General features: G+C 44.1%; 1 protein-coding gene across 22 annotated transcripts in view; it reads right to left on the bottom strand.

The window, feature by feature from the left end:
* ncor1 (nuclear receptor corepressor 1) overlaps positions 1-14,136 on the bottom strand; it is a 171,226-nt gene that overhangs the window by 38,887 nt on the left and 118,203 nt on the right. For 18 of the 22 annotated variants that reach the window (XM_055657492.1, XM_055657491.1, XM_055657489.1 and 15 more), the window contains 5 exons: positions 11,483-11,831; positions 5,544-5,762; positions 3,573-3,773; positions 3,333-3,488; positions 399-539 (listed from right to left, as the gene is read on the bottom strand). In XM_055657492.1, coding sequence (XP_055513467.1) covers positions 399-539; positions 3,333-3,488; positions 3,573-3,773; positions 5,544-5,762; positions 11,483-11,831 — 1,066 coding nt within the window. The remainder of the gene's footprint in view (positions 1-398; positions 540-3,332; positions 3,489-3,572; positions 3,774-5,543; positions 5,763-11,482; positions 11,832-14,136) is intronic. The other 4 variants (XM_055657485.1, XM_055657498.1, XM_055657494.1 and 1 more) reach the window with 1 other exon arrangement.

Raw genomic sequence — 14,136 nt, forward strand, 5'->3', positions numbered from 1 at the left:
AGGCCCTTCAACTCACTGAGTGACCACCCGTTCACACCAGTTCCACTTTAACTTTCTCATCCATTCCCTGCACACTAGCAGCAATTTACAGAGGCCAATTGGTCTACAAACCTGCACGTTATTGGTATGTGGGAGCACCCAGAGAAAACCCCAGGAAGAACGTCTAAACTCCACACAGACAGCACCCAAGCCTAGGATCGACCCTGGCTCTCTGGCACTGTGAGGTAGCCACTCTACCAGCTGCGCCACTGGGTCATCTTTCAGACATGAACCACCGCCAAGGGGCGACTGTGGAAACCCCACAGCATGGGGGCAGTTGCGGATGTCTTGTTGTCCAAGCCCCAATACCAACAGCGGCACCCACACAGTGTGCCCATTGCTCGTACACAATTACTTACCTGCCCTGAGGTAAGATAGGTCACAGGTGGTCACGGCCATCCTTTCTCTTTCTCTCTGCTCCCGTTCTCTCTCTCGCTCCCTCTCCTTTTCTCTCTCACGTTCTGCATTTGCCGCAGATGCAGATATATGTGCAGGATGACCTGGGGAGAAAGACAAGAAAAAGAATGCAATGTTTTCCTGCCTTTTTGAAAATTAGCAGCAGATGGACACGACTCAATGTTTTGGTGAAAGGTGTCCTTTACTTTTGAGAAGGTTATCACTGTAGGTACACTGTAAGTGCAGGACAGTGAAGCTGCCTGGTCCACTCCTCCAACCAGTATGTACGCATTGGGTCCTATCGTCAGTCATAATCATACACCATGAACATTCCCACCCAAATATCCATGCTGACCAAGATGCATGTCTAAACCAGCCTCATTTACTGCCACTTGGCCCATATCCCTCAAAACCTTTCCTGCTCATGTACTTATCCAAATGTCTTTTAAATAGAATCATAGAGACATACAGCATGGAAACAGGTCCTTGGGCCCAACTTATCCACCCCAGCCCAGATGCCCCATCTACACTAGTCCCATTTGCCCATGTTTGGCTTTCATCATTCGAAACGTTTCCTGTCTAGGTACCTGTTCAAATATCTTTTAAATGTTGTTATTGCATCTGCCTCAACTATTTTCTCAGGGAAGGTCATTCCATATGCCACCACCTTCTATGTGAAGAAGTTGCCCTCTTTCCCCTCTCATCTTAAACCTATGCCCTAGTTCTTGATGCCCTACTCCTACCCTGGCAAAAAGACTCTGTGCATTCACCTTACCCCACCTCATAGCTTTATACATCTCTATATCACCCTCAACATCCTGCAATCAAACAAGTTGTTTGTGAATCTGGTAGTACGTGCTTTCAATGTTTTGTATCTTTTGCCTGATAGGAAAGTGGGAAAGAGTGGGGCTGCGAGTTGTCCTTGATTATGTTGGCTACTTTCTCAAGGCAATGTGAAGTATAAATGGAGTGATGGGGGGTGTGTGGAGGAGGCTAGTTTCTGTGATGAATTAAGCTGTGTTGTACAGGCCAGTTGTACAGGGCCTTGGTGAAACCACACCTGGAGTATTGCGTACAGTTTTGGTCTCCTAATCTGAGGAAATACATTCTTGCCATAGAGGGAGTACAGAGAAGGTTCACCAGACTGATTCCTGGGATGTCAGGACTTTCATATGAAGAAAGACTGGATAGACTCAGCTTATACTCGCTAGAATTTAGAAGATTGAAGGGGGATCTTATTGAAACTTACAAAATTCTTAAGGGGTTGGACAGGCTAGATGCAGGAAGATTGTTCTCGATGTTGGGGAAGTCCAGAACAAGGGGTCACAGTTTAAGGATAAGGGGGAAGTCTTTTAGGACCGAGATGAGAAAAACATTTTTCACACAGAGAGTGGTGAATCTGTGGAATTCTCTGCCACAGAAGGTAGTTGAGGCCAGTTCATTGGCTATATTTAAGAGGGAGTTAGATGTGGCCCTTGTGGCTAAAGGGATCAGGGGGTATGGGGAGATGGCAGGTACAGGATACTGAGTTGGATGTTCAGCCATGATCATATTGAATGGCGGTGCAGGCTCAAAGGGCCGAATGGCCTACTGCACCTATTTTCTATGTTTCTATGTTCACTAGTCTCTGCAATTTCTTGAGGTCTTGAGAGAGCAGTTGCCATACCAAGTTGAGATTCATCCAGATAGGATGCCTTCTATGGTGCATCTGTGGAAATTGGTAAGTCATTGGAGACATGCCGAATATCCTTAGTGTTCTGTGGCATTCTTGGTCGTGGTGCTAATGTAGTTGCACCAGGCCATATTGCCGGGGATATTTATAGCCAGGAACCCAAAGCTCTTGACCATTTCCACTTCAGTATCATTGACACAACCGTGTGTGTACTCGTTGTACTCTTCCTGCTCCTTTTCGGACACATATGATTTCATTTATTTATTTATAGATATTGTTTATGACACTTTATAAATATTTGTGTTTTGTTTTTTGTATGCTGTTTCACATTTGCTTTTTATTATTTTATTCTGTCCGAAATAAATAACTAATAAATAAATAAATAGTCCTGAAGTCGTTGACTAGTTCCCACAGTTTAGCTCTCCCAGTTTAAATAAGAGATATAACTTCCAGCAAAAAAACAAATTGCTCAGAACTCAGCAGGTCAGGCGGAGGAAGGAAATGGACAATCGACATTTTGGATCAGAACACGTCTTCAGGCTCAAGTATGAAGAAGGGCCCTGACTTGAAACATCGTCTGTCTATTTCTCTCCACAGATGGTGCCTGACCCACTGAGTTCCACCTGCCCTCTGTGTTTTGGTCAAGATCGCAGCATCTGGTATCTCTTGTGTCTTCTGTGGACGGCTTGATTGTAATCGTGTATAGTTAGGGCAGCAAAGTGGCGCAGCAGCAGAGTTGTTGCCTTAAAGCTCTGGGGACCCGGGTTTGATGCTGACTACGGGTGCTGTCTGTACTGGGTTTGTATGTTCTCCCTGTGACTGCGAGGGTCTTCTCCGGGTGCTCCGGTTTCCTCCCACACTCCAAAGATGTACAGGTTTGTAGGTTAATTGGTTTCTGTAAAATTGTAAATTGTCCCTAGTGTGTAGGATAGTGCTGGAGTACGGGGTGATCGCTGGTCAGCACTGACTCCGTGGGCAAAAGGGCCTGTTTCTGCACTGTATCACTAAAGTCTGTTCACTGTACCTTGGTACACGTGACAATAATAAACAACTAAACTACTTTCAATCTTCAGCAGAATTTCCCTCTCCATCGATCCCACTACAGAATACCCAGTGTCTAGAGTTTCTCAGCACCAGCTGTTCTCTTTACTCTTTCAATTTGTATTAAACAAAGCCTCAATCTGATAAAAAAATCTTATTTTAAATAACATGAAGCTATTCTTACCTGGTGATATAGGGGAGTGGTTGTACCTGCCAGGGTAAGGGGCTTGGTTTCCAGGAATATAGGTAATCCTGTCCATGGGAGGAGTACTGCTCCCACCTGGTACAAGTATCGTGTGTGGCATCTGTGCCAAGTCAATGATTCCTGCAAATGAACACACTTTCAATAATCCAGTGTTTGAAACAGAAGCCATATTCAGTGAACAGTCAGCGGCGCAGAGGCAGCTAGAAAAGGGGATCTCACCTCTGGCTCCAGCAGCGTAGGGGACACCTAACGTTTCCCGTGGTGACATTCCCCTCGTACCATCTGGTTTGGTAATGACTTGCATCTGTTGGGAAGTGATGTAGTCGTTGAGAATGGTCTGCCGCGTGTTCTCCATTGCGTACAGCTGATAGTGATTTGAATAAGTGGGGTTTGGGGACAGTTGCCGGGGAAACAGGTATGCTGCAGATTAGAGGAAAAGTAACAAGAAGATTAGAATGAAGATCACACCGTCAGTCTGCATTCAATAACAAAAAGGCATGCAGCAATTAATATGCTTTGGTTCCATTAATTTGGACATGGATCCTGATCTGTCTGGGGCAGAGATACTGCACATGAAAGTCAAAATCCATGTATACGCTCTCAGTCCCTTGATTCACAGTGTATTTGAGAACAACTTATCAGCAGGGTTTCTCACGGTTCCAGGTGTCTATTTTTTTTAACTTTTGGGTTCAGTTCAGGGTCTTTTCAGTGAGCCTGCGACGGCACCTCCCGTGATTAATTACACAGGGTAGGCACTATGCAGTCAGCCGACCTTTAAAAATCAGAAAAACAACACATGCGCAGAAAAATCGTAAAACCATGCTTGCGCAGATCAGTCCTGTAGACAGAGTCGACTTTGAAAAAATCTTTTAAAACGCGCATGTACAGATAGGTCTCCTCTCCTGTGGGCATGCGCAGCACCTTATGTGCAAAGGCAGAATTTCAGCTGCCTTTATTGCCCGTTGTAAGTGAAGGCTTGAAGCAGTGTCCACGGCACGTGAGTTGAACATAGTTACACGTTTTACACGTACTGCGGATAAAAGGCACGGGAGAATTATGCCTATCTAAGATCGATTATTAAAACAAAAACCGTTAATAATAAATACTGCATTTAGTAAATGAATCTTTAGTATTTATATTTAATAATTACCTTTTTATAATTTTAGTCAGGGTAGGCATTTAGTCCAAGAACGATCAAGATTTGGAGAGGCTAGTGAATATTTAATTTACGAGTTAAGAGTGAGCATTTAGTTCATGAAGTGAAGAGGTCCAAGCTCTAAATCGTGTAATGCAAAACATGCAGATAAAACTGCAATTCTAAATACGTGGGAAAATACATCAATCAGTAACCCAAAATGAATCTTCACCAGGAGATTCAAATGGCTTGTCTACATTCTTTATTGCTGTCTGCCACCTCTTAAACATTGAGTGGAAAAGACCCAGGGAACAAGCTATTTTACATCGCGTCTTGTGCAATGATTAGTTTTTAGTTTAGAGATACAGCGCGGAAACACGCCCTTCCGCCCACCGGGTCCGCGCCGACCAGCGATCCCCGCACATTAACACTATCCTACACCCACGAGGGACAATTTTTACATTTACCAAGCCAATTAACCTAAAAACATGAACGTCTTCGGAGTGTAGAAGGAAACCGAAGATCTCGGAGAAAACCCACACAGGTCACGGGGAGAACGTACAAACTCCGTACAGACAGCGCCCTTAGTCGGGATGAAACCCGGGTCTCTGGCACTGCATTCGCCGTAAGGCAGCAACTCTACTGCTGCGCCACCGTGACCACCCTTCATCTGATGATCTGATAGTTAAGGGGCTTTAGGGATAGAACTTTATATTAAAGACAGAGCGTGATTTAGTTAAACTTGAAACCAGGATGAGAATTTCAAATCTGAATAACCCAGACAACAAAGGAGTGAGCTGACTCGGGTAACTACAACAGTAAATCTGAAGAAGGGTCTCTCCAGAGATGCTGCCTGTCCCGCTGAGTTACTCCAGCATTTTGTGTCTACCTTTGATTTAAACCAGCATTTGCAGTTCTTTCCTTCACAGTAAATCAGCAATGGCTAACCCTTAAAAAAAAATAGAATGCAGAGTTTATAAGGACTGCGTATCAAGGAAAGATAGGGTCATATCATGAAATATTGCCTTTCAGATCCCATTTACAGACAGCCTTACCTGGGTCTAATGCTCGGTGGAAAGCCATTGTCTGGTCGAAGGGGAGTGGAACATGACCTCTGAATTCAGGGTTCCCTCGCCCATGGAGAGATTCGTAAGGACCGAGATTTGCAGATGGGTCCACGACAGAGACTGGAGACTTAACAGATATATTCTCCCTTTGTGCTGACACCATGGTAGCTTTCCTATCGGGGCAAGACTTCCCTGATGTCGTAACAACTGCAAGGAGAGAAGACAAGGACTTGTGAATCAACAGTTATAAGTCATAGAGCCGTACAGCACAGAAGCAGGCCCTTCGGCCCAGGGTGTACATGCTGGCCCAGTTAGTGTACTGGGATAGTTTACTTGCTTGCATTTGGCCCATAGCCCATGAAGCCCTTCTTATCCACCTGTGCAAATGTCTTTTAAAGTTGTGGTTGTATCAGCTTCAAGGAATTTATCTGGCAGCTCATTCCAGATATAGATTATTCTTGAATGTAAATGTTGCCACTGAGGTCCCTCTTAAATCTCTTCCCTCTTACATTAAGCCTCTGCCCTATAGTTTTAGAATCCTTTGCTCTGTGGAAAAGGCTGAGTGCTCACTTTATCCATGCCCCTCATGGTCTTGTACACCTCAATAAGTTTACCCTTCAGTCTCCTACATTCCAAAGATAAAGGTCCAGCATGTACAACCTCTGCCTAGAACTCAAGCTTGCAAAAAGTAGTGAATATTGCCCAGTCCATCAGGGGCTCTGACCTCCCCATCATCAAAAGGATTTACAGGAGTCGCTGCCTCACAAAGGCAGCCAGCATCAGAAACCCACACCACCCTGGCCACACGCACAGTGCACCCCTGCCATCAGGATATATATATATCTTCTTCAGCCTATATATATATATATATATAGGCTGAAAAAGGATCTCGGCCCGAAACATCACCCATTCCTTGATGCTGCCTGAGTTACTGTACTGCTGCAAGTAAGAATTTCATTGTTCTATCTGGGACATATAACAATAAAACACTCTTGACATCCGAGTGAACTCCCACCTTAGCAAGAACCTGGACCACTACAATTTACATATTGCCAAAATGTATCAAAGGGTGATGCAATCTCACTGGCTCTCCACTCTGCACTGGACCACTTGGACAATAAAAACACATAGTCGTCGTCACTGACGGGCCACCACCACAGCTCAGTGTTCAACACCATCATCCTCCCCAAACCTGTTACTACACTTCGGGAATTGGGTCTCTGCACATTCCTTTGCAACTGAATCCTTGACTTCCTCATGAGCAGACCACAATCAGTATGAATTGGCAACAACACTTCCTTCTCGATAACCATCAGCACCTCAAGACTGTGCTCAGCCCCGGATCTACTCATTCCATACCAATGACTGTGTATCAGACACAGTTCCAACTACATCATTATATTCTCCAAAGACACCACCCTTGATAGACGAATTGTGGGTAATGATGAGTTAGAGTATAGGAGAGGGATCGATCGTCTGATTGAATGGTGCCAGAAGAACAACCTTATTCTCAACATCAGTAAAACCAAAAAGCTGATTGTTGACTTTAGAAGAGGAAGGCCAAGTTATCCATCAAACCTGTCTTCATTGATAGTTCAGTGGTGGAGTGAAACGATAACATAAAAGTTCCTAGATGCATATATCTCTGAAGATCTGTCCTGGGCCCAGCACAATGATCAAATCATAAAGAAAGCCTATCAATGTCTCTAATTCCTTAGAAGATTGTGGAGATTCGATATATCGACGAATACTTTAGTTGCCTGGTTGCATCATGGCTTGGTTCAGCAACTTGAATGCCCAGGAGTGAAGGAGGTTACCAAAAGTGATGGACACTGCCATACTGAGCTCGCCACCATTAAAGGGTTCTACAAGAGGTGCTGCATCATGAAGTCCCTCGCCACCCTGGCCAGCTCTCATTGCACACCTGCCGTCGGAAAGAAGGGATAGGAATCTGAAAACTCTAAACTCCAGATTCAGGGATATCTTCCTAACGACCATCAGGCTCTTGAACACTACAAACAGCATCTAACCTACCAACTATGAACTGTTGCACTAAGGACTTTTGGCTTTTGTTTTACACTAAAATATACATATTTCAATTTAGTGAACTTTCTTTTGTTTATTATGTTATCTAAGAGTACAGTTTTTATAGACCTGTTATGATGCTGCAAGTAAAAATTTCATTGTTCCATTTTTGATGTGAGTTAAACACTCTTGACTATTGAATTTCTTCTAAATAACATCTTTGCCATAGCTGGGTGATTGGACTGCACACATTACACAAATGTGCCATCAAGTGTGCAACCAACAACTTACACAGTTACATCATGATGTCCCAACTTCTGTACTCAAAACCTTTCTCAATGATGGCAATGATGCCAAATGTCTTCTTCATCACACCGTCCGCCCAACTCGCCTCTTTCAGGGAATCATTCTCCTGTACTCCAAGATCTCTCTATTCTACAACAGTTTGCAAGGCTCTGCCATTTACTCTGCAAGTTCTGCCCTGGTTTGACATATCGAGGTGCAACCTCTCACAATTGGCAGAGTTAAACTCCACTTGCCATTCCTTGACCCACCTTCCCAACTAGTCGAGATATTGTCACTTAGATATCCTTCCTCCGTGCCTACCATACCATCACTAATATTCAACTAGATGAATTTCCAAATCTTTCTATATCTTAGTTTAGTTTTGTGGATACAGTGGGAAAACTGGCCCTTCGGCCCACCGAGTTTGCGCCGGCCGGCGATCATCCCGTACACTAACATTATCCTACACACTTGGGACAATTTACAATTTTACCAATCCAATTAACCTACAAACCTGTACATCTTTGGAATGTGGGAAGAAACCGGAGCTCCCGGAGAAACGCCATGCAGGTCACAGGGAGATAGTACAATCTCTGTACAAAGAAACATAGAAAATAGGTTCTTCGAGCCTGCACCGCCATTCAATATGAACATGGCTGATCATCCAACTCAGCATCCTGTACCTGCCTTCTCTCCATACCCCCTGATCCCTTTAGCCACAAGGGCCACATCTAACTCCCTCTTAAATATAGCAAATGAACTGGCCTCAACTACCTTCTGTGGCAGAGAATTCCAGAGACTCACCACTCTCTGTGTGAAAAATGTTTTTCTCATCTCGGTCCTAAAAGACTTCCCCATTATCCTTAAGCTGTGACCCCTTTTTCTGGACTTCCCCAACATCGGAAACAATCTTCCTGCAACTAGCCTGTCCAACCCCTTAAGAATTTTGTAAGTTTCTATAAGACCCCCCCTCAATCTCCTAAATTCTAGCGAGTACAAGCCAAGTGTATCCAGTCTTTCTTCATATGAAAGTCCTGACATCCCAGGAATCAGTCTGGTGAACCTTCTCTGTACTCCCTCTATGGAATGTCCTTCCTCAGATTAGGAGACCAAAACTGTACGCAATACTCCAGGTGTGGTCTCACCAAGACCCTGTACAACTGCAGTAGAACCTCCCTGCTCTTATACTCAAATCCTTTTGCTATGAATGCTAACATACCATTCGCTTTCTTCACTGCCTGCTGCACCTGCATGCCTACTTTCAATGACTGGTGTACCATGACACCCAGGTCTCGTTGCATCTCCCCTTTTCCTAATCGGCCACCATTCAGATAATAGTCTACTTTCCTGTTTTTGCCACCAAAGTGGATAACCTCACATTTATCCACATTATACTGCATCTGCCATGCATTTGCCCACTCACCCAACCTATCCAAGTCACCTTGCAGCCTCCTCACAGCTAACTCTGCCCCCCAGCTTCGTGTCATCCGCAAACTTGGAGATGTTGCATTCAATTTCCTCATCCAGATCATTAATATATATTGTAAATAGCTGGGGTCCCAGCACTGAACCTTGCGGTACCCCACTAGTCACTGCCTGCCATTCTGAAAAGGACCCCTTTACTCCTACTCTTTGCTTCCTGTCTGCCAGCCAATTCTCTATCCACATCAATACTGAACGCCCAATATCATGTGCTTTAAGTTTGTACACTAATCTCTTATGTGGGACCTTGTCGAAAGCCTTCTGAAAGTCCAGATATAACACATCCACTGGTTCTCCCTTATCCACTCTACTAGTTACACCCTCGAAAAATTCCATAAGATTCGTCAGACATGATTTACCTTTCGTAAATCCATGCTGACTTTGTCCAATGATTTCACCACTTTCCAAATGTGCTGCTATCCCATCTTTAATAACTGACTCTAGCATTTTCCCCACTACCGATGTTAGACTAACTGGTCTGTAATTCCCCGTTTTCTCTCTCCCACCCTTTTTAAAAAGTGGGGTTACATTAGCTACCCTCCAATCCTTAGAAAACCGCAGGAACTACTCCAGAATCTAAAGAGTTTTGAAAAATTATCACTAATGCATCCACTATTTCTGGGGCTACTTCCTTAAGTACTCTGGGATGCAGCCTATCTGGCCCTGGGGATTTATCGGCCTTTAATCCATTCTATTTACCTAACACCACTTCCCGGCTAACCTGGATTTCACTCAGTTCCTCCATCTCATTTGACCCCCGGTCCCCTGCTATTTCCGGCAGAATATTTATGTCTTCCTTAGTGAAGACAGAACCAAAGTAGTTATTCAATTGGTCTGCCACGTCCTTGTTCCCCATGATCAAATCACCTGTTTCTGACTGCAAGGGACCTACATTTGTTTTAACTAATCTTTTTCTCTTCACATATATATAAAAACGTTTGCAGTCAGTTTTTATGTACCCTGCCAGTTTTCTTTCATAATCTATTTTCCAGTCTGTCTTGGCCAATTCACGTCTCATACCCTCAGTTACCTTTCTTTAAGTTCAGAACCCTTGTTTCTGAATTAACAATGTCACTCTCCATCCTAATGAAGAATTCAACCATATTATGGTCACTCTTGCCCAAGGGGCCACGCACAACAAGACTGCTAACTAACCCTTCCTCATTACTCAATACCCAGTCTAGAATAGCCTGCTCTCTCATTGGTTCCTCTACATGTTGGTTTAGAAAACTATCCCGCATACATTCCAATAAATCCTCTTCCTCAGCACCCCTGCCAATTTGACTCACCCAATCTATATGTAGATTGAAGTCACCCATTATAACTGTTTTACCCTTTGTTGCACGCATTTCTAATTTCCTGTTTGATACCATCCCCAACTCCACTATTACTGTTAGGTGGCCTGTGCACAACTCCCACTAGCGTTTTCTGCCCCTTAGTGTTTCGCAGCTCTACCCATATCGATTCCACATCCTCCAAGCTAATGTCCTTCCTTTCTATTGCGTTAATCTCCTCTCTAACCAGCAACGTTACCCCACCTCCTTTTCCTTTCTCTCTATCCCTCCTGAATATTGAATATCCCTGGATGTTCTGCTCCCAGCCTTGGTCACCCTGGAGCCATGTCTCCGTGATCCCAACTATATCAAATTCATTAATAACTATCTGCACATTCAACTCATCCACCTTATTACAAATGCTCCTTGCATTGAGACACAAAGCCTTCAGGTTTGTTTTTACAACATTCTTACCACTTATACAATTAAGTTGAAAAGTGGCCCTTTTTGATTTTTGCCCTGGATTTGTCTGCCTGCCACTTTTACTTTTCACCTTGCTACCTATTGCTTCTACCCTCATTTTACACCCCTCTGTCTCTCTGCTCTTGCACCCATCCCCCTGCCACATTAGTTTAAATCCTCCCCAACAGCACTAGCAAACACTCCCCCAAGGACATTGGTTCCATTCCAGCCCAGGTGCAGACCGTACAGACAGCACCTCTCTGGCGCTGTAATGCAGCAACTCTATCGCTGCGCCACCGTGCCTCCGTTTGGAGAGCATTTGCCTCAGTAATAACCAGGCACAACACACATCCTGTGGTTTCTATTATTGAACAGCCAGTGCTAATTGTATAAGTTTACCTTCTTGTGATCTGCTGACCATTGGTGGCCCCCTGGTAATGTAGCCAGGATATCCCACTGGAGTCCGCCTTGCATTGGGATCCTCGTAGAGGCCTGGACTCAGCTGAGATTTGGCAGCTTCGTGCATGGTTGACCTGAGAACAGAAGTCCCAGAACTGGTCACTGCACTGTGGCGAACCCTTAACTGGTCAGAGGGTTTCATCTCTTCATACTTCCTTTCCATGACCTTCACTCCCTCCGAGATCTTCTCCAACTGGTGCATGGGGTGTGGGTGCTTGCTTGTCATTGTGATCAGAGACTTAACATCATGTTTAATGGCAGACTGGCTCTCGTGCTTTACCGGAGTTCCCTGTAACACAGATTCAATTATCTCAGATACAAGGTTCTTAAACTGGACACCAATCCCTCACTTTTCCAGAAATCAGTTTACAAACTCAATGATACAAAATTAAACCATTTAATCCCATCCACTTTACGCAACTTCGAATTGTCTCTGGCCTGAGACCCTGCTCATTCTCTGATTGGTACAATAGCGTTTAATTGGGTATCCAGAATCAGTTATGATTTAAAATATTCGGAATATGAGCTTAAATTAATAATTAAATCTCTAAAAGTGAATACATTTTGTGACCAAGTCTGTGCGGACGAGTTGCTGAATAAAGGCTCTAGTCTAACTCACATTCCGTTATGTAGGTAGTTGCATGTTACTTTGATATAAAGTTATTAACTCATTCATGTAATCAATCTCAGTGAATTCACCAAAAATATATCCAAGAGGCCAGATATCGATGAAACATGCTGCCAGATGAGGTAGTTGTGGCAGGTGGTATTGCAATGCTTAAGAAACATTTGGACAGGTACATAGATAGGACAAGTTTAGAGGGATATGGGCCAAACGCAAGCAGGTGGGACTAGTGCAGATGGGACATGTTGGTCAGTGTGGGAAATTTGGGCCAAAGTGCCTGTTCCACGCTGTATGACTTATATCAATTGAGCTCAGCTTGATGAGAAGCGATGAGTTACTGTGAGGTATCAATCATATCCAGTTTGTCCATCAGCAACTCTCGAATTCCAGTGTCATTTCCCTGCTATTGTGATGCAGGTCTTTTACATTTCAGCTCATTTTGATATTTCCTCAATTATTTCCCAATAGTTGGTCTCCTTTGTCAAGGCAGTGGGATAGCATTGTCAAATTTGCGGATGACACTACGGTGGTGGGACTCATCTCCGGGGGGGACGAGTACGCCTACCGGGATGAGGCGGAGCAGCTGACAGTGTGGTGTGAAGAAAATAACCTGCTCCTCAACACCTTAAAGACAAAGGAATTAATAATAGACTTTAGGAAGAATAAAACGGACATGGTACCATTGATTATCAGAGGGGACTGTGTGGAGAGGGTGGCGGATTTCCGCTTCCTGGGAATCCATATTGAGGAGGACCTGACGTGGAGCGTGAACACCTCTGCGCTGCTGAAAAAGGTCCAGCAGAGACTGCACTTCCTGAGGGTGCTCAGGAAGAATAACATCACTCAGAGACTGCTGCTGTCCTTTTATCGGTGCTCCATTGAGAGCATACTAACATACTGTGTATGCGTGTGGTACACCAGCTGCACAGCGGCTCAGAGGAAAGCGCTCCAGAGGGCCATTGACAACGCCCAGAGGATTGTCGGCTGCCCTCTCCTTACCTTGGAGGACTTACACAGTTCCCGCTGCATCAAAAAATCCCAGAGTATCATAAAGGACATTTCCCACCCCGGACACTCCCTGTTTGAACTGTTGCCGTCAGGCAGACGGTACAGATCTACAAGGACAAGGCCGAACAGACTAAAAAAGTTTTTACCCCACTGCTATAAAAGCACTAAATGTAGTTTAGGGGCGCAGGGGCGATACAGACTAAGGGACTGTGGTACACTGTGAAATCGACAGAAGGATGGAGGGTTGGGTGTTTATGCGTGCTATTTTCTTGATGTTTATTTTAGTTGTTTATCTTTTAATATTTTATCTTGTATGTATCGTTAGCTTTTAGAAATGTTGAATGATGCACTGACTGGCTGACATTTTTAAATTTCGTTGTACATGGTTCATGTTACAATGACAATAAAGAAACTATTCTATTCTATTCTATAGTCAGAGACAAATACAGCTCCAAATTCAACCTACTGCTCTGTGTACCTCTGCACAAATTCAAAGCAACTGCTTTGAAATGCAAAGGTCCAGGGTTGCTGATTAGTAACAACACACATGGCTGCAGAGAGTACAATTAAACTCTTGAGCACAAAACAAAGTGCTGGAGGAACTTGGCGAGTCATGCAGCATCTGTCGGAAGAAGGATCCCAACCTAAACGTTGATTGTCCATTTTCTCCACAGATGTTGCCTGACCTGTTCAGTTCCTCCAGCGCTTTGTTTTGTGGCTTAACTAAACTGTATTACGAATTGTATTTGTAAAAGGGAGTTACAAATTAGCCTAGTTTTAATGTAGTTTAGAGTTACAGTGCGGAAACAGGTCCGTCAGCCCACCAAGTCATCATTGACCAGTGACTCCCGTTCACTAACACTATCCTGCTCACTGGAAACAATGTACAATTTTTACCGAAGTCAATTAGTCTATAAACCTGTACGTCTTTGAGGTGGAGGAGGAAACCTGAACACCTGGA

Source organism: Leucoraja erinacea, chromosome 28 (assembly GCF_028641065.1).
Source record: "Leucoraja erinacea ecotype New England chromosome 28, Leri_hhj_1, whole genome shotgun sequence".
Classification (NCBI taxonomy): domain Eukaryota; kingdom Metazoa; phylum Chordata; class Chondrichthyes; order Rajiformes; family Rajidae; genus Leucoraja; species Leucoraja erinaceus.